The sequence below is a fragment of the Pelobates fuscus genome, chromosome 1, assembly GCF_036172605.1.
Source record: "Pelobates fuscus isolate aPelFus1 chromosome 1, aPelFus1.pri, whole genome shotgun sequence".
Lineage (NCBI taxonomy): Eukaryota > Metazoa > Chordata > Amphibia > Anura > Pelobatidae > Pelobates > Pelobates fuscus.
In genome coordinates, this window is record NC_086317.1 from 7,660,057 (window position 1) to 7,680,041 (window position 19,985).

General features: G+C 46.3%; 1 protein-coding gene across 5 annotated transcripts in view; it reads left to right on the forward strand.

The window, feature by feature from the left end:
- HAO2 (hydroxyacid oxidase 2) overlaps positions 1 to 19,683 on the forward strand; it is a 91,598-nt gene extending 71,915 nt beyond the window's left edge. For all 5 annotated transcript variants that reach the window (XM_063446053.1, XM_063446023.1, XM_063446038.1 and 2 more), the window contains 4 exons: positions 668 to 886; positions 2,084 to 2,242; positions 18,148 to 18,217; positions 18,934 to 19,683. In XM_063446053.1, coding sequence (XP_063302123.1) covers positions 668 to 886; positions 2,084 to 2,242; positions 18,148 to 18,217; positions 18,934 to 18,989 — 504 coding nt within the window. In that variant the 3' untranslated portion in view covers positions 18,990 to 19,683. The remainder of the gene's footprint in view (positions 1 to 667; positions 887 to 2,083; positions 2,243 to 18,147; positions 18,218 to 18,933) is intronic.
- Positions 19,684 to 19,985: the final 302 nt, after the last annotated feature.

Here is a 19,985-nt window from a genome sequence, read left to right on the forward strand (position 1 = left end):
TGATTCAAAACAGTAAAACATATCACAGCGATGATATTGTCAGTGAAAGTGACTTTTTTTTTGCATTTTTCACACACAAACAGCACTTTTACTGATGATATAATTGTTGTGATACATTTTCCAGTTTTGAAACACTAATATTTGTGTTCAGCAAAGTCTCCTGAGTATAACAGTACCCCCCATGTACAGGTTTTATAGCATTTTTGAAAGTTACAGGGTCAAATATATGGGTCAAATATTTTTACATTGAAAATGGCCAGGTTGGTTACGTTGCCTTTGAGAGCGTATGGTAGCCCAGGAATGAGAATTACCCCCATGATGGCATACCATTTGCAAAAGAAGACAACCTAAGGTATTGCAAATGGGGTATGTCCAGTCTTTTTTAGTAACCACTTAGTCACAAACACTGGCCAAAATTAGCGTTCAATTTAGTTTTTTACTTTTTTCACACACAAACAAATATGAACGCTAACTTTGGCCAGTGTTTGCGACTAAGTGGCTACTAAAAAAGTCTGGACATACCCCATATTGAATACCCTGGGTTGTCTACTTTAAAAAAAATATGTACATGTGGGGTGTTATTCAGCGATATAATGTCTATTATATAGCTAAGTAGCTTCCATGTTATGCAGCCTCCATATTGCCCTTCTACCATTTGTTGCCATAGGAACACTACGGCCCTGATAATTACGGTGTCCCAGCCAACACCTTGGACCCGTCCATCAGCTGGAAGGATGTCTATTGGCTGAGAAGTCTAACCCGTCTGCCAATCATAATCAAGGGGATTCTGACGAAGGAGGATGCAGAGCTGGCCGTGGAACATGGAGTACAGGGAATCATAGTGTCCAACCATGGAGGACGCCAGCTGGATGGGGAACTCGCCACGGTACTCACCACCTTTCATATTCAAAGTCTGGATTCAACCGAGGCCAAGTGCTTTAACATATTTAGATTATTATTATTATCATTATTATTATGGAGGAAATAATTAGAGAGAGATTAACACAAATAGGGTTATTCACCACAGTGAAATTTGTTGGGAATTCAAAGTGAATTAAATTTCAAAGTGAATTTCAAATTTAGGCTACAGAAGCTATTTAGTGAATCGAGGCGGCAATCCCATAACCACAGTCTGTATGTAATGAATTGGGGCTGCGATCCCATAACCACAGTCTGTATGTAATGAATTGGGGCTGCGATCCCATAATCCACAGTCTGTATGTAGTGAATCGGGGCTGCAATCCCATAATCCACAGTCTGTATGTAGTGAATTGGGGCTGCGATCCCATAATCCACAGTCTGTATGTAATGAATTGGGGCTGCGATCCCATAATCCACAGTCTGTATGTAGTGAATCGGGGCTGCAATCCCATAATCCACAGTCTGTATGTAGTGAATCGGGGCTGCGATCCCATAATCCACAGTCTGTATGTAGTGAATCGGGGCTGCGATCCCATAATCCACAGTCTGTATGTAGTGAATTGGGGCTGCGATCCCATAATCCACAGTCTGTGTGTAATGAATCGGGGCTGCGATCCCATAATCCACAGTCTGTATGTAGTGAATTGGGGTTGCGATCCCATAATCCGCAGTCTGTATGTAGTAAATCGGGGCTACGATCCAATAATCCACAGTCTGTATGTAGTGAATCGGTGCAGTTATCACATAAATCAGTCTTCAGGTAGTGAATTAGTGTTTGTGTAATGTATGTGCTATGTTTATGTAATTCTAGAGCTGTGTCTGTATGTCTCTGTGTATATGTAATTTTAGAGTTGTGTATCTGTCTCTATGTATATGTAATTCTAGAGCTGTGTCTGTGTGTCTCTATGTACATGTAATTCTAGAGCTGTGTCTGTGTGTCTCTATGTACATGTAATTCTAGAGCTGAGTCTGTGTGTCTCTATGTACATGTAATTCTAGAGCTGAGTCTGTGTGTCTCTATGTACATGTAATTCTAGAGCTGTGTCTGTGTGTCTCTATGTATATGTAATTATAGAGCTGTGTCTGTGTGTCTCTATGTATATGTCGCCTGTGGTTATAAATTGGGGCAGTAACTTAATCTGTTCCTCTGTTCATGCTATAGATTGATGCCCTCTCGGAGATTGTGGACGCAGTACAAGGTCGGATTGAGGTGTACATAGATGGAGGAATCCGGACAGGGAGTGATGTGTTGAAGGCACTGGCTCTGGGAGCAAAGTGTGTGTTCATTGGCCGGCCCATTGTGTGGGGTCTAGCTTACAAGGTGTGACATGGGGGCATTGTGTGGGGGCAGGGTTACAGGGGGAGCATTGTGAAGAGGTATGGGTTACAAGATGTGACATGGGGGTATTGTAAAGGGGCGGGGTTACAAGGTGTGATATGTGGGTATTGTGAAGGTGTGACAATGGGGGCATTGTGAAGGGGCAGGGTTATAAGGGTATTGTGAAGGGGTGGAGTTACAAGGTGTGACAATGGGGGAATTGTGAAGGAGTGGAGTTACAAGGTGTGTCATGGGGTATTGTGAAGGGGTGGGGTTACAAGGTGTGACATGGGGGTATTGTGAAGGGGTGGGGTTGCAATGTGTGACATGGGGGAATTGTGAAGGGGTGGGGTTACAAGGTGTGACAATGGGGGAATTGTGAAGGGGTGGGATTACTAGGTGTGACATGGGGGTATTGTGAAGGGGTGGGGTTGCAATGTGTGACATGGGGGAATTGTGAAGGGGTGGGGTTACAAGGTGTGACAATGGGGGAATTGTGAAGGGGTGGGGTTACAAGGTGTGACATGGGGGTATTGTGAAGGGGCGGGTTTACAAGGTGTGAAATGGGGGCATTGTGAAGGGGCGTGGTTACAAGGTGTGACATCGGGGTATTGTGAAGGGGCGGGTTTACAAGGTGTGAAATGGGGGCATTGTGAAGGGGCGTGGTTACAAGGTGTGACATCGGGGTATTGTGAAGGGGCGGGTTTACAAGGTGTGAAATGGGGGCATTGTGAAGGGGTGGGGTTACAAGGTGTGACATGGGGGTATTGTGAAGGGGCGGGTTTACAAGGTGTGAAATGGGGGCATTGTGAAGGGGTGGGGTTGCAATGTGTGACATGGGGGTATTGTGAAGGGGTGGGGTTACAAGGTGTGACATCGGGGTATTGTGAAGGGGCGGGTTTACAAGGTGTGAAATGGGGGCATTGTAAAGGGGTGGGGTTGCAATGTGTGACAATGGGTGTCATTGTGTTAAAATTCTCCTAAAAGTAACCAGAATAATTAAAAAGAAACTGTCACTCGCCTGGAATTGACACAAATGAATACAACAGGAAAATCGCCTATAACTTGTCTGTAGCGGAGCTCCAATACCCGTCATAGGTATCTCAGATATTCCTTCCTAGAAGCTGAAAGAAGGACTGAAGTAATCCAAGACCATAGTTCTGGGAGGCACGGAACCCTAGCATGGGATCTGCCATATCAAAAATACAAGGGTTTTCTTCCCAGGATTCTCTGTTTCTGAGAGATAACTGCATGAGAAAACTATAATTACATTTTCTCTCAGATACAGGAAAACATACAATATTTCTAAAACACCCCAAAAAACATTTTAATAACATGGGAACCCCACGGAAGTCACATCACCGAATAGCTTGGATCTGAGCGCCCACTTTGTCAATATATTGCTGAGATACCTTCGTTCGAATAAAGTAGTTTTGATCGGTCGGCCACGAAGTGATACCCCAAAACAGTTCCAGAGAAAACAAGGCAAAAAACGGTCATCTTTTGGGGGTTCTCACATGAACACCAACGGATGCATCCCCTGGCTGTTAAGGAAAGTTCAGTAGTTTATGCCTTCCAACGCAGTTCTCATAGCTGTTCGGGAAGTTGGATGGGCAGCAGTACTAGTTCGAGTGGTCGCGTATCCGAAAATAGTTCCACGCTGTCAACGACCATGTATCGCTGCCTGCATTCGGGAGACAAAATGGTCACGAATTATTGGAACACGTGTGTTCAGTATTAAGAACGGCGGCCACACAGGGAAAACACTTGCACTAATGACGAATTTGTGGTTAACAGCCAGGGGTGGTCAGTGGTTAGTAGGTGCTACCAAAATAAATTAGTGTGGTGTGAGTACTTTAAAATGTAAATTTGCTCGGATTCCTACAGGGGGACGGGGGGTCAAGTCAACAGGACAGAGGACATAGACCCTCGGTAGAACAACTGACAATACGAGATGCACATGCAGAGGGGGGAACACTGGTACTCACACAGTTCAATCTACAGTTGCAAGAAAAAGTATGTGAACCCTTTGGAATGATATGGATTTCTGCACAAATTGGTCATAAAATGTGATCTGATCATCATCTAAGTCACAACAATAGACAATCACAGTCTGCTTAAACTAATAACACACAAAGAATGAAATGTTGCCATGTTTTTATTGAACACACCAATTTCTCTGAAACTGCTATGTGTTCAGCTGCAAGGTTAAAACTAGAGGGACCTGGCACCCAGACCACTTCATTGAGCTGAAGTGGACTGGGTGACTATAGTGGTCCTTTAAAGTAATAGTAATATAATCGCATTTTGATATGCACACATATTATTCTGCAAGTGTAACAATTTCTGCCTATATTACTATTACTATTACTCTGCTGCAAATATTCTAAACTTGTTGGTTTATCTGCAAGTTCAAACTCGCTGGTCAGTCTGTAGCCCATGGAGCAACGTAGTTAGGGGAAAGGGCCTTGACAGGGCCAGAAAGTGGGCATGTATTTTATTAATATTTGGGAGCAGGAGTTTAGACATGTGGTTATGGGGGTGGGGTCCAAGGGGATATAGCACAGCCATCTTAGAGAGTGGCTGTAGCAGAGAGCTGATCTCTCACAGCTTAACTCCACCAATATATCCAGAGGATGCAGGAACAAGTGTTAAATCCAAGAGCATATACAGCACAATCAGCAGTAAAATCCAATAGTATCCCATCACCTTTCCCAATCACTGGACGACACACAGTATCAGCAGTAGAACTGAAGTTTAATGTAACATTCCTGCTTTTATGAGATTCTCCCATGCAAGGGAGGGATTTACATTAATTAAACTTTGCACCAATCATACAGACGTTACCTCCCACACATCTCCTCCCCTTAGCTTAACAGATAATACGATTATACTGTACATACTTTTCCCCACTTTCCAGATGTACCCCAAATATGTATGTATATACCTTTAAAAATGGTACGCCATGGTAGCCCTGATCTGGGTGAGCAACATATCCAAAAATCACCCAGATCAGACCAGGGGTTTGGGAGTTATGGGAAGGTAAAGTTTTGACCGACCGCATGGGTAAAGATGCGAAATTAGTTCCATGAAATCTGGCCCTGCGGTCAGTCTCTATTCGTGCCCCAAAACTCCTGAAAAGCTATGCCACACATAATGGAGTCGGTAACCGGATGAATTACCTAGTTCGTGGGATTCATCCTACTGAATGTCGGGCCGTTCGTGAGTTATTTTCGGTACTTTCTGCCGTCCTGGAGGTCTTAGCGGTGTTCGGCTAGTCGAGTGTCCGTTTTCAGTTCCAGACACTCGACCACCAAACACCGCTGTTCGTGGGGTTAAGATGGCCACCGCCACGTGTTCGGCTGCCGAAATGGCGGCCACTCAGGGGATACAGCAGTGAATTCGTATAAACCAAGGGAATGAGAGAAACGATCAGGGAGGTAAATTGCATGATTAATGTACATCAGGGTGGTCAGTTTGTTCAGTACTTTGTTCATATACCGAACAAAGTATGCCCATAGCTGGTGCACTGTCAATCTGTATAATCCAGGCATGTAAAACCTCAGAAGTGCCAACAAATAAAACGATAGATGGGACAGCCAAAAAGGGGTTCGGCTACAGTGGCCATTTTAATTTACAACTTACCTGTCCCTCCCACCCTCCCTGTGGTTAGTGTTGTTCCCCGTTTGGTCACAGTGGCGGGTGTGGCAAGGTTTAGGCTGGATTAGGCAGGGGTGGTTCAATTGGTTGGTATGTTCGAGCTCATCGGTGGCTCCGAATCTGGGGGTGTAGGGGTGTCTCGGTACACCCCTACAATTTAAGCAGTTGGATATGGGCCTCTTTGGTAGACCAGGTTTTATGTTATATGTTATTTATACTGTTTTATTCCGTTATATTGGTATGGGGTCATTGCCAGGGGTATTTGTAGCGGAGTAGTAGTATTATCCACTGTATCTCCGCTGGTAGACAGGATAGGTCAATCCCAAAATAGGAAAAAAGCAGGTAGCGTAGTTACAATCCCTTCCTCCCAAGAACTAGACGACACATAGCTTGGAGGTCAACTGAGGTTTTTAATTACAGGCACAGTATTTATGTGGTTACAGATATAAAGGGTTTCCCAAGTCCCAATGCAGGGTTTGTCCAGTAGGGGACTGTAACGGATCACCTGGCACCCCGACCGGATACCTTCCGTTGATGGATGCTCCAAGTGCTTCCCGAGGACTCCAAGCACTCCGCCAGACACTATAACCACTGCAGACCCCACGAACCACCGCAGCTTGGTTGGGGTCTCGCCGTCTCCACCCAAGACCAGGGTCCAGCTCCAGTAGGTCAACCTCTCACATTCCAGAGAGCAGGAACAAGAACTAGCTCTTAGCAGAGCTTAGTGATTATACCCTGGGGAGTATAGTGATTATAGCAATCCCCAGCGTGTAGTTCTCCAATCCCCCAAACATGAGCCGAAACTTCATGAAGGTCCAAGATGATCTGACTTTAATTAACACACACAGACTTTTATGCAAGTCCCCATGCAAGGGGACATCCCACAGGGAGGGACAACATGTAACCAATCACGTACAGCAAAACAGAAGGCACACCCAGCACAAACACATACAATCCCTCCCCTCTGCCTGTGATATAATTATTGAACACAATGGGTTAATGTAATTTATCACAGGCAGAAAAAATACACTTTTTATACATATACTATAACTTTAAAAATATGCATCATATTCACATAAAACCTACATATTCGGAATCAGCATACTTTAAATACAGACATAACCTAAAATCAGACAAATCCCCCCAGTACATAAAAAGTTAAGTGGAAGTCCTTTATGACCGACCGCAAGCACATTTCCCTGCCCAAAACAGTTCCATAGATTTGGGCTGTGCGGTCGGTCAATTTCCTACAGAAAAACGTCTAAGTCCCCTTTGAATTCACGAACGGTCCGTTCGTGCAAATAGCACATTGCAATCGGCTGTTCGAATTGTCGAACGTACTTCGACTTTTACCGAAGTGTCGAAGTGGAGGTGACGGTAAGGGTCAGCGGTGTTCGTATATTTACGCAGCCGATTTTAGTTCCATAGATTCTTTAGCTTACACCGCTGACCGCGTTCGACTAAATTAAAATGGCCGACGCCGCGTGTTCCTTTGTCGAATGGCGGGCACTTCGATGACTTCGGCAAACTTCGGCACTTCGGCGGCATCCGAAGTGCCATATAAAAAGTACCAATCCTTCCCCATAGTTCTTAAAGGGCCAGCAGCAACATAATAAAAATACATTAGCCCAAATAAGGTTTGTAAAGGGCCATACAATCCAGGGCCATAGTCATGAGGCAGGAGGCTGGCACTCAGGCTCCTCCAACAGCCATGGAAAGGGCCACTTGTCACCTAACCATCCAGGGACAAAAGGCGTTTTGTCACATATCTCCCCTTTGGGGGGGAGACTAACCAGGTACCTGACCTGTCGGTCAGTGCCTGAGTTAGTCGATAAACCCACCCACAGTGAACAAGTACATGAGTAGCCCGCCCACAACACACATTTACTGCACCTGGTGGTTCCTCTGGTGGTACGGGGCAACACGCTGTGGGGACTTGGGGGGCAGAGACCAACTGCGCTCTGCCCCGATGCCAGCGCTTCTGCTGGGGTAACCTGAACGCAACTTGGCTGGGGAGGGGAGACATCTCTTACCTCCTCCTCCTGGTAATCCTGTAAGGGTAGTTTGGGATCTGGACAGGCCATCCAGTATCCCTGTAGGTCGGGTGCAGAGACCACGGTCCCATCTGCATGGGTGTGGGGTTTATCATCTCCCCTTGGTGGGCTAGGCTGCCGCTGGGGAGAGGTGGTAACAAGATCCTCTCCCTTACACACTTTCTGTCGCTGGGGAGAGGAGGTGACAAGCTCCCCTCCCTGACTCTCTCTCTGCTGGTGGAGGGGGGGACTGACTGTCTCCCCTTTCAATATATTGTCCTGCTGCTGGCGGCCGAAAACCACTGCCTCATCTGCCCCATCTGGGAGAATAGGGTCTCCCCTTTGTAAAATAAGCTGCCGCTGAGGAGAGGTGGTCACCGACTCCTCCCCCATGAACACTTTCAGCTGCTGGGGAGAGGTGGTAGCCGGCTCCTCTACTCCCTGCATTTCACACTGCCGCTGGGGATCTGAGCCGACCGCCCAGCATCCCTGTAGCTCACCCTGCCGCTGGGGAGGGAGGATGCTGCTCTCCTCTCCCTGCAAGGTACACTGCCGCTGGGGAGGGGAGACAATGCTCTGCACTCCCTGCACTTCACACTGCCGCTGGGGATCGGGGATGACCACCCAGCATCCCTGTAGCTCACCCTGCCGCTGGGGAGGGAGGACGCTACTCTCCTCTCCCTGCAAGGTACACTGCCGCTGGGGAGGGGAGACAATGCTCTCCACTCCCTGCACTTCCCACTGCCGCTGGGGAGGAAGGACGACACCTTCAGCTCCCTGTAATACACACTGCCTCTGGGGAGGAAGGATGACACCTTCAGCTCCCTGTAATACACACTGCCACTAGGGAGGAAGGACGACACCTTCAGTTTCCTGGTACTCACACTGCCGCTGGGGTGGAAGGACGACACCTTCAGCTCCCTGTAATACACACTGCCTCTGGGGAGGAAGGATGACACCTTCAGCTCCCTGTAATACACACTGCCACTAGGGAGGAAGGATGGCACCTTCAGTTTCCTGGTACTCACACTGCCGCTGGGGTGGAAGGACGGCACCTTCAGCTCTCTGGGACTCACACTGCCGCTGGGGAGGTTGGGGCCGAATAGAGCTAAGGAAGCGTTGGTAGTCCTGCTCCAATGCCCACTCCCGAGTAACTTGGTAAGCGAGGTCTTGTCCCAACTCAACAGCTGAAGGAAAGGGAAGCATCTTTTCCCGGTACCGATAAATAGCCCAGAACCGTGACACCTCTGGACTCCCAAAGTCATCATCTTCCTGCATGGCCCTGAGCAACAGGCCGGGACCATAGTATCCCTCCCCCTCTGGCTGGACCTCCTCTGTCACCCAAGTGTCTCGCTGGACTGCGTACCACCACAGCGCCCGGTACGAGTCATCCCGTATCACCTCTCTCTGAACTAGGAACTCAAGGTATCTTACCCACTCCGTCAAGGGTTGTTCTCCCAGGATTCCCATCCGCTGGGCCACTTGTTGCTGCAAGCGCTGTGCTTTATTTGGAAGCTTCTTTCTCCGCTGAAGCTGTGCGACCTCCAGGGACTCCTGTCAGAGCTCTTGCATTATAGTCTCTCTATACCTCAGTTCCACCTAGTCTGACACACGACCATATTTTTTCAGTGTGGCTTGCAATCTCCACTGGAACTCCTCCACGTATGGGGTCGCTGCGTATGGGCTCCCATACTCCATGCTGCTGTGAACAGGGGCGCTGTACGGATATTAGCATTGCCCTCAATTGTAATTCCAAATGCTACCGGTGTTTCCGAGCTGCTTCTCCTCGCACTAGGACGCCATCCCACTGCTTGCCACCAATGTAACGGATCACCTGGCACCCCGACCGGATACCTTCCGTTGATGGATGCTCCTAGTGCTTCCCGAGGACTCCAAGCACTCCGCCAGACACTATAACCACTGCAGACCCCACGAACCACCGCAGCTTGGCTGGGGTCTCGCCGTCTCCACCCACTCTGGACCCAAGACCAGGATCCAGCTCCAGTAGGTCAACCTCTCGAATTCCAGAGAACAGGAACAAGAACCAGCTCTTAGCAGAGCTTAGTGATTATACCCTGGGGAGTATAGTGATTATAGCAATCGCCAGAGTGTAGTTCTCCAATCCCCCAAACATGAGCCAAAACTTCATGAAGGTCCAAGATGATCTGACTTTAACACACACAGACTTTTATGCAAGTCCCCATGCAAGGGGACATCCCACAGGGAGGGACAACATGTAGCCAATCACGTACAGTAAAACAGAAGGCACACCCAGCACAAACACATACAATCCCTCCCCTCTGCCTGTGATATAATTATGAACACAATGGGTTAATGTAATTTATCACAGGCAGAAAAAATACACTTTTAATACATATACTATAACTTAAAAAATATGCATCATATTCACATAAAACCTACATATTCAGAATCAGCATACTTTAAATACAGACATAACCTAAAATCAGACAAATCCCCCCAGTACATAAAAAGTTAAGTGGAAGTCCTTTATGACCGACCGCAAGCACATTTCCCTGCCCAAAACAGTTCCATAGATTTGGGCTGTGCGGTCAGTCAATTTCCTACAGAAAAACGTCTAAGTCCCCTTCGGTCCGTTCGTGCAAATAGCACATTGCAACCGGCTGTTCGAATTGTCGAACGTACTTCGACTTTTACCGAAGTGTCGAAGTGGAGGTGACGGTAAGGGTCAGCGGTGTTCGTATATTTACGCAGCCGATTTTAGTTCCATAGATTATTTAGCTTACACCGCTGACCGCGTTCGACTAAATTAAAATGGCCGCCGCCACATGTTCCTTTGTCGAATGGCGGTCACTTCGACGACTTCGGCAAACTTCGGCACTTTGGCGGCATCCGAAGTGCCATATAAAAAGTACCAATCCTTCCCCATAGTTCTTAAAGGGCCAGCAGCAACATAATAAAAATCCATTAGCCCAAATAAGGTTTGTAAAGGGCCATACAATCCAGGGCCATAGTCATGAGGCAGGAGGGTGGCACTCAGGCTCCTCCAACAGTCATGGAAAAAGGGCCGCTTGTCCCCTAACCATCCAGGGACAAAAGGCATTTTGTCACAGGGACTACATGGGGGATTGGGTTTTACACATCTTTTACCCAGCATACATTGCTGTACCAAGGAGATTCTTATCCCAGCATGCATTGCTAATGGGAGTATCCCTTGGTACAGAGGAATACAGTTTTTTATATTAAAATCCATAACTCACATAATTTTCCTGATATTCAGCTTTTTAACCCTTTATTACATAGCTGGAACCTGGACGCACAATTAAGTGAACTTGCGCCCAGATCCCAGCACAATTAAGCGAACGCCGTTCAGTTTCCCTTATCAGGCTCAATTCGTTTAAACGATTGCCTGAGTTGAGGGAATAAAACTACCTAAAACGGTAAACTCCTGAATGGTTTGGAAGTCCAGCGGGGCTTGTGTTGCTGAGTAGCCGATTTTAGTTCCAGGCACTCGACGACAAAACCCCGCTGGCTTTCTGCGAACAAAGATGGCCGCCGCCTCATGGTCGGTACATAAATAGCACCCACAACAAACCGCAATTAGCTTAGATACAATGTTGCAAAGTACCTAATTGGAGACACACGACCGTCTATGGGTGGTCTCCCATTCGATACTTTGCTTAACTCACGAACAGTGCGGGAAACACACGAATGCCGCATACATGGTAAAATACAGAACATAGTAAGAACATTACATTAGTCCGTTTAAATCACAATTCACAGTTTCTGAGTGGCTGAATTTGCCACAGTATTTATTTACGGAGGGAGATTGGAGTCAAATATCTTTATTGTTTGGCAATGACCCTAACATTTTGTAAAGTTATTATGATAATTAATAAAGCTGTGGACTATATATTTCCAATAGAAAAACTGGAGTCTGTGTTTATTAAAAGATGTTGGGGAAGGGTTATGGCACATGCCGAATAACGACTGTGCACGTCATGCAAGTTTAACCATTTCTGCCTATACTACTATTACTTTAAGGCAAATACGCTAATCTTGTTGGACACATTACTATCAACTTCTGTATAGAGCTATGTGATACACAGTTGCAACAGTTAACTGTGCAGGGTATAAGTGGTATACTTGATACTTTATTATCCACTATCCTACCAGGAAATATCTGTGCCTAAATGTGTGCTATTAACTTTTAACTCCTTTTGTATCCTGCTTACTTAGAGAGATTTTTATCATCATTTTGTATTATTTATTTTTTTTAGCCCCTTGTTCTACTCTATACACGATTTCTTTCTATGTATTTATCTACAGACTATAGCTCAATACTCCCCCTTTTTGGGGATATTTTAACATCACTCAATAAGTTATATTTTAAAGTGCTCACACCACACTAATTTATTTTGGTAGTACAATTACAGGGTTCAAACCCCTGGACAAAGTGGTGAAGCAAAGTTTCTCACTTGTTTTCAGTTAGTGCTGGGCAAGATAGATCTCCCTTTTCCGTGGTTAGAAGGTGCGAACATGGGGACCACAAAAGGTTGGTTTGGTAAATGAACAGGGGTCCTGAACATTAGCATTGAGAAAGGGCTGCTGCTCGAAACGTTTGCTGCATTAACTTTGTCCTCAAATAAATTGTGATAGTACCTGGGTGTGCACACCGATACTGGATGTGCAGGACTCGTGTTTGTTTTTTGGTTGTATATACACTGTTGGGACTTTAGTATCTGCAGCATAGGTCTAATTTTTTCTTTGTTTATATTTTGAATTTTGTAGGCATTTTTTGCCTTTACCTCACCCTATATATACTGACTGCCAGGTGTAAAGGGAGGAGCTTATAACAATGATTGACAGGGAGCTAAGACGGAGGTAGCTCTCTCTCTGTACTGACTGCCAGGTGTAAAGGGCGGAGCTTATAACAATGATTGACAGGGAGCTAAGATGTAGGTGGCTCTCTCTATACTGACTGCCAGGTGTAAAGGGCGGAGCTCATAACAATGATTGACAGGGAGCTAAGATGGAGGCGGCTCTCTCTATACTGACTGCCAGGTGTAAAGGGAGGAGCTTATAACAATGACTGACAGGGAGCTAAGATGGAGGCGGCTCTCTCTATACTGACTGCCAGGTGTAAAGGGCGGAGCTTATAACAATGATTGACAGGGAGCTAAGATGGAGGTGGCTCTCTCTATACTGACTGCCAGGTGTAAAGGGAGGAGCTTATAACAATGACTGACAGGGAGCTAAGATGGAGGCGGCTCTCTCTATACTGACTGCCAGGTGTAAAGGGCGGAGCTTATAACAATGATTGACAGGGAGCTAAGATGGAGGTGGCTCTCTCTATACTGACTGCCTGGTGTAAAGGGCGGAGCTTATAACAATGATTGACAGGGAGCTAAGATGGAGGTTGCTCTCTCTATGCTGACGTCCAGGTGTAATGGGCGGAGCTTATAACAATGATTGACAGGGAGCTAAGATGGAGGTGGCTCTCTCTATACTGACTGCCAGGTGTAAAGGGCAGAGCTTATAACAATGATTGACAGGGAGCTAAGATGGAGGTGGCTCTCTCTATACTGACTGCCAGGTGTAAAGGGCGGAGCTTATAACAATGATTGACAGGGAGCTAAGATGGAGGTGGCTCTCTCTATGCTGACTGCCAGGTGTAAAGGGCGGAGCTTATAACAATGATTGACAGAGAGCTAAGATGGAGGTGGCTCTCTCTATACTGACTGCCAGGTGTAATGGGCGGAGCTTATAACAATGATTGACAGGGAGCTAAGATGGAGGTGGCTCTCTCTATACTGACTGCCAGGTGTAAAGGGCAGAGCTTATAACAATGATTGACAGGGAGCTAAGATGGAGGTGGCTCTCTCTATACTGACTGCCAGGTGTAAAGGGTGGAGCTTATAACAATGATTGACAGGGAGCTGAGATGGAGGTGGCTCTCTCTATGCTGATTGCCAGGTGTAAAGGGCGGAGCTTATAACAATGATTGACAGGGAGCTAAGATGGAGGTGGCTCTCTCTATACTGACTGCCAGGTGTAAAGGGCGGAGCTTATAACAATGATTGACAGGGAGCTAAGATGGAGGTGGCTCTCTCTATACTGACTGCCTGGTGTAAAGGGCGGAGCTTATAACAATGATTGACAGGGAGCTAAGATGGAGGTTGCTCTCTCTATGCTGACGTCCAGGTGTAATGGGCGGAGCTTATAACAATGATTGACAGGGAGCTAAGATGGAGGTGGCTCTCTCTATACTGACTGCCAGGTGTAAAGGGCAGAGCTTATAACAATGATTGACAGGGAGCTAAGATGGAGGTGGCTCTCTCTATACTGACTGCCAGGTGTAAAGGGTGGAGCTTATAACAATGATTGACAGGGAGCTAAGATGGAGGTGGCTCTCTCTATACTGACTGCCAGGTGTAAAGGGCAGAGCTTATAACAATGATTGACAGGGAGCTAAGATGGAGGTGGCTCTCTCTATACTGACTGCCAGGTGTAAAGGGCGGAGCTTATAACAATGATTGACAGGGAGCTAAGATGGAGGTGGCTCTCTCTATACTGACTGCCAGGTGTAAAGGGCGGAGCTTATAACAATGATTGACAGGGAGCTAAGATGGAGGTGGCTCTCTCTATACTGACTGCCAGGTGTAAAGGGCGGAGCTTATAACAATGATTGACAGGGAGCTAAGATGGAGGTGGCTCTCTCTATACTGACTGCCTGGTGTAAAGGGCGGAGCTTATAACAATGATTGACAGGGAGCTAAGATGGAGGTGGCTCTCTCTATACTGGCTGCCAGGTGTAAAGGGCGGAGCTTATATCAATGATTGACAGGGAGCTAAGATGGAGGTGGCTCTCTTTATACTGACTGCCAGGTGTAAAGGGTGGGGCTTATAACAATGATTGACAGGGAGCTAAGATGGAGGTGGCTCTCTGTATACTGACTGCCAGGTGTAAAGGGCGGAGCTTATAACAATGATTGACAGGGAGCTAAGATGGAGGTGGCTCTCTCTATACTGACTGCCAGGTGTAAAGGGCGGAGCTTATAACAATCATTGACAGGGAGCTAAGATGGAGGTGGCTCTCTCTATACTGACTGCCAGGTGTAAAGGGCGGAGCTTATAACAATGATTGACAGGGAGCTAAGATGGATGTGTCTCTCTCTATACTGACTGCCAGGTGTAAAGGGCGGAGCTTATAACAATGATTGACAGGGAGCTAAGATGGAGGTGTCTCTCTCTATACTGACTGCCAGATGTAAAGGGCGGAGCTTATAACAATGATTGACAGGGAGCTAAGATGGAGGTGGCTCTCTCTATACTGACTGCCAGGTGTAATGGGCGGAGCTTATAACAGTGATTGACAGGGAGCTAAGATGGAGGTGGCTCTCTCTATACTGACTGCCAGGTGTAAAGGGCGGAGCTTATATCAATGATTGACAGGGAGCTAAGATGGAGGTGGCTCTCTTTATACTGACTGCCAGGTGTAAAGGGTGGGGCTTATAACAATGATTGACAGGGAGCTAAGATGGAGGCGGCTCTCTCTATACTGACTGCCAGGTTTAAGGGGCGGGGCTTATAATAATGACTGACAGGGAGCTAAGATGGAGGTGGCTCTCTATGCTGACTACCAGGTTTAAAGGGCGGAGCTTATAACAATGATTGACAGGGAGCTAAGATGGAGGTTGCTCTCTCTATGCTGACGTCCAGGTGTAATGGGCGGAGCTTATAACAATGATTGACAGGGAGCTAAGAAGGAGGTGGCTCTCTCTATACTGGCTGCCAGGTGTAAAGGGCGGAGCTTATATCAGTGATTGACAGGGAGCTAAGAAGGAGGTGGCTCTCTTTATACTGACTGCCAGGTGTAAAGGGCGGAGCTTATAACAATGATTGACAGGGAGCTAAGATGGAGGCGGCTCTCTCTATACTGACTGCCAGGTGTAAAGGGCGAGCTTATAACAATGATTGACAGGGAGCTAAGATGGAGGTGTCTCTCTCTATACTGACTGCCAGGTGTAATGAGCGGAGCTTATAACAATGATTGACAGGGAGCTAAGATGGAGATGTCTCTCTCTATACTGACTGCCAGGTGTAAAGGGCAGAGCTTATAACAATGATTGACAGGGAGATAAGATGGAGGTGGCTCTCTCTATACTGACTGCCAGGTGTAAAGGGTGGAGCTTATAACAATGATTGACAGGGAGCTGAGATGGAGGTGGCTCTCTCTATGCTGATTGCCAGGTGTAAAGGGCGGAGCTTATAACAATGATTGACAGGGAGCTAAGATGGAGGTGGCTCTCTCTATACTGACTGCCAGGTGTAAAGGGCGGAGCTTATAACAATGATTGACAGGGAGCTAAGATGGAGGTGGCTCTCTCTATACTGACTGACAGGTGTAAAGGGCGGAGCTTATAACAATGATTGACAGGGAGCTAAGATGGAGGTGGCTCTCTCTATACTGGCTGCCAGGTGTAAAGGGCGGAGCTTATATCAATGATTGACAGGGAGCTAAGATGGAGGTGGCTCTCTTTATACTGACTGCCAGGTGTAAAGGGTGGGGCTTATAAGAATGATTGACAGGGAGCTAAGATGGAGGTGGCTCTCTTTATACTGACTGCCAGGTGTAAAGGGCGGAGCTTATAACAATGATTGACAGGGAGCTAAGATGGAGGTGGCTCTCTCTATACTGACTGCCAGGTGTAAAGGGCGGAGCTTATAACAATGATTGACAGGGAGCTAAGATGGAGGTGGCTCTCTTTATACTGACTGCCAGGTGTAAAGGGCGGAGCTTATAACAATGATTGACAGGGAGCTAAGATGGAGGTGGCTCTCTCTATACTGACTGCCAGGTGTAAAGGGCGGAGCTTATAACAATGATTGACAGGGAGCTAAGATGGATGTGTCTCTCTCTATACTGACTGCCAGGTGTAAAGGGCGGAGCTTATAACAATGATTGACAGGGAGCCAAGATGGAGGCGGCTCTCTCTATACTGACTGCCAGGTGTAAAGGGCGGAGCTTATAACAATGACTGACAGGAAGCTAAGATGGAGGTGGCTCTCTCTATACTGACTGCCAGGTGTAAAGGGCGGAGCTTATATCAATGATTGACAGGGAGCTAAGATGGAGGTGGCTCTCTTTATACTGACTGCCAGGTGTAAAGGGTGGGGCTTATAACAATGATTGACAGGGAGCTAAGATGGAGGCGGCTCTCTCTATACTGACTGCCAGGTGTAAAGGGCGGGACTTATAACAATGATTGACAGGGAGCTAAGATGGAGGCGGCTCTCTCTATACTGACTGCCTGGTGTAAAGGGCGGATCTTATAACAATGACTGACAGGGAGCTAAGATGGAGGTGGCTCTCTCTATACTGACTGCCAGGTGTAAAGGGCGGAGCTTATAACAATGATTGACAAGGAGCTAAGATGGAGGTGGCTCTCTCTATACTGACTGCCAGGTGTAAAGGGCGGAGCTTATAACAATGACTGACAGGGAGCTAAGATGGAGGTGGCTCTCTCTATACTGACTGCCAGGTGTAAAGGGCGAGCTTATAACAATGATTGACAGGGAGCTAAGATGGAGGTGGCTCTCTGTATACTGCCTGCCAGGTGTAAAGGGCGGAGCTTATAACAATGAGTGACAGGGAGCTAAGATGGAGGCGGCTCTCTCTATACTGACTGCCAGGTGTAAAGGGCGGAGCTTATAACAATGATTGACAGGGAGCTAAGATGGAGGTGGCTCTCTCTATGCTGACTGCCAGGTGTAAAGGGCGGAGCTTATAACAATGATTGACAGGGAGCTAAGATGGAGGCGGCTCTCTCTATACTGACTGCCAGGTGTAAAGGGCAGAGCTTATAACAATGATTGACAGGGAGCTAAGATGGAGGTGGCTCTCTCTATGCTGACTGCCAGGTGTAAAGGGCGAGCTTATAACAATGACTGACAGGGAGCTAAGATGGAGGTGGCTCTCTATGCTGATTGCCAAGTTAAAGGAGGGAGCTTAGCCATCTTAGCGTTAGAGGATAAAGATGGGAAAATATAAATTTAATTTAACTTTTCAATCATCACAAACACATATTTGTAATTAAATTAATATATAGTAATATAGTAATAGTAATTAATTAATATTAAACGTCCTGTGTAGTGATAGTCCCCCTGTAATGTATCTAGGTATAGCCACATTCCATCCTAAAGTATTAACCACTTCTTTCCTGGCTGTTTTAGGGAGAAGAGGGGGTGAAAGGTGTTCTGCAGATCCTCACAGAGGAGTTCCGCCTCTCCATGGCGCTCTCAGGTAAGACACCTCCCCACTCTCCTTAGTAAAAATGGGACTAATCTCGATGCACAGACACTCAATCATTGGCTGGGGGTGGTCAGCTGACACTCTTAGCAAATTAAGGAGTGGTGGGACTGGCCTCCGGCTTCTGCAGTTCATAAACTGTCCTAGAAACGGGACGCGGCACTGGCAGGACCAGGTAAGAGGGTAAACCATTATATAAGCTGTGCCCCCTTGCAGTCCCCTTGCTGTGCCCCCTTGCAGTCCACTGTTCATGGTCGTACGGACACCCCACATTGTGCATGGACGGTTCAATCACTGTGAGACTCATGGACTGGAGATACCTGTAATTGTGTAATTACATTTGAGGCATGAATCAGTAAGAGATATAAATTCCAAAACCTGATCTAGGTTCTGCTGACCACGCTTCTGTCCGTCCATAGCTTCTCTGTGTTTTTATCATCCCTGAAATCTGTGCACAATACAGGGAGCTGATACATCTCAGGAGAGCTGGACCATATCTATTGGATTCTCAGCTGGTCATTGGACGAGACCGGAGGCTGTGATTCTGTCTGTTATCTACTAAACGCTCCTCTAAACACAGATACAGCATCCTGTTCATATCTATAGGATTCCTCACTCCACGGCTTATTTTACTGCGTGTACTCCTTTTGCATCTCATAAATGGTCACATTTTCCCAAATGTCACATTTACATATTTTATTTTATTTTAGGCTGTCGAAATGTCTCTGAAATCAACCGAAACCTCGTCCAGTTTTCCAAGCTGTAGACTTTCTAGGATTGCTGTGTTGAGAGGCAGGAGGACATGAAGCAATTCCTTTCAACAATCGATAAAACCATAAGCACAAAAAAAACACAAAATCAGTTAATTCAGCTGGCAAAAGAGCAAATAAAGCAATCAAATGGTGAATTAGGTCTTGTGATAATCAGCGGACACGTAGAGATCATTTAGTTTATAAACAGAGTGCCTTATTAATTATCACACTGGACCAGTGATTGCTAACCTGGGGACTGCATTACCCACAATTCTCAGCTAGCCCACACATCCCACGCGGTGCGGGACATGAGATGATCTTCCCTGTGACCAGCAAAGGATTATGGGAAATTATTTATCCTGCTTTTATAAATTCTGTTTTATTCATAATTACGGAGAATAATTGCTAGTTTATTAATCAATCATTTGATTTTATTTCCTAAGTGATGCAAATGTGAATTTATTTTAAGAAGGGACCCTTCTGCTTCTCCCAGCACATCTACTGTATGATAAATGAACCCCCCATGTATGGAATGCACGCGATTGTGGCCGCTTGGGGATCATTCACGCCATTATTACCTCACAAAACCACACGTCCAATAAACAGCGCTACGATCCTCACAGGGACTTGTAAAATCTTTACTACACAGTTTCTGAGGCAAAACCATCTGAAAATCTGCGAAATTATTAAATAAAAAGTAAAACTTTACTGAATGTGTCAAAAGTTTCATGAGTGGGATATGAGTAGATATGAACATACTGCATGAAATCCATAAATACTGCTGATAATTCTTCTTAAGATAAAGGAGTGTCTGTCTACTGAGAACTACTAGTCCTTTAATAATATAAACCCACCCAGTATAACTAACTGTAACCTAACCTACACAGTGCACCTAACGTGTGTGGGAGCCTGGAGTGTCCCTTTAATAATATAAACCCACCCAGTATAACTAACTGTAACCTAACCTACACAGTGCATCTAACGTGTGTGGGAGCCTGGAGTGTCCCTTT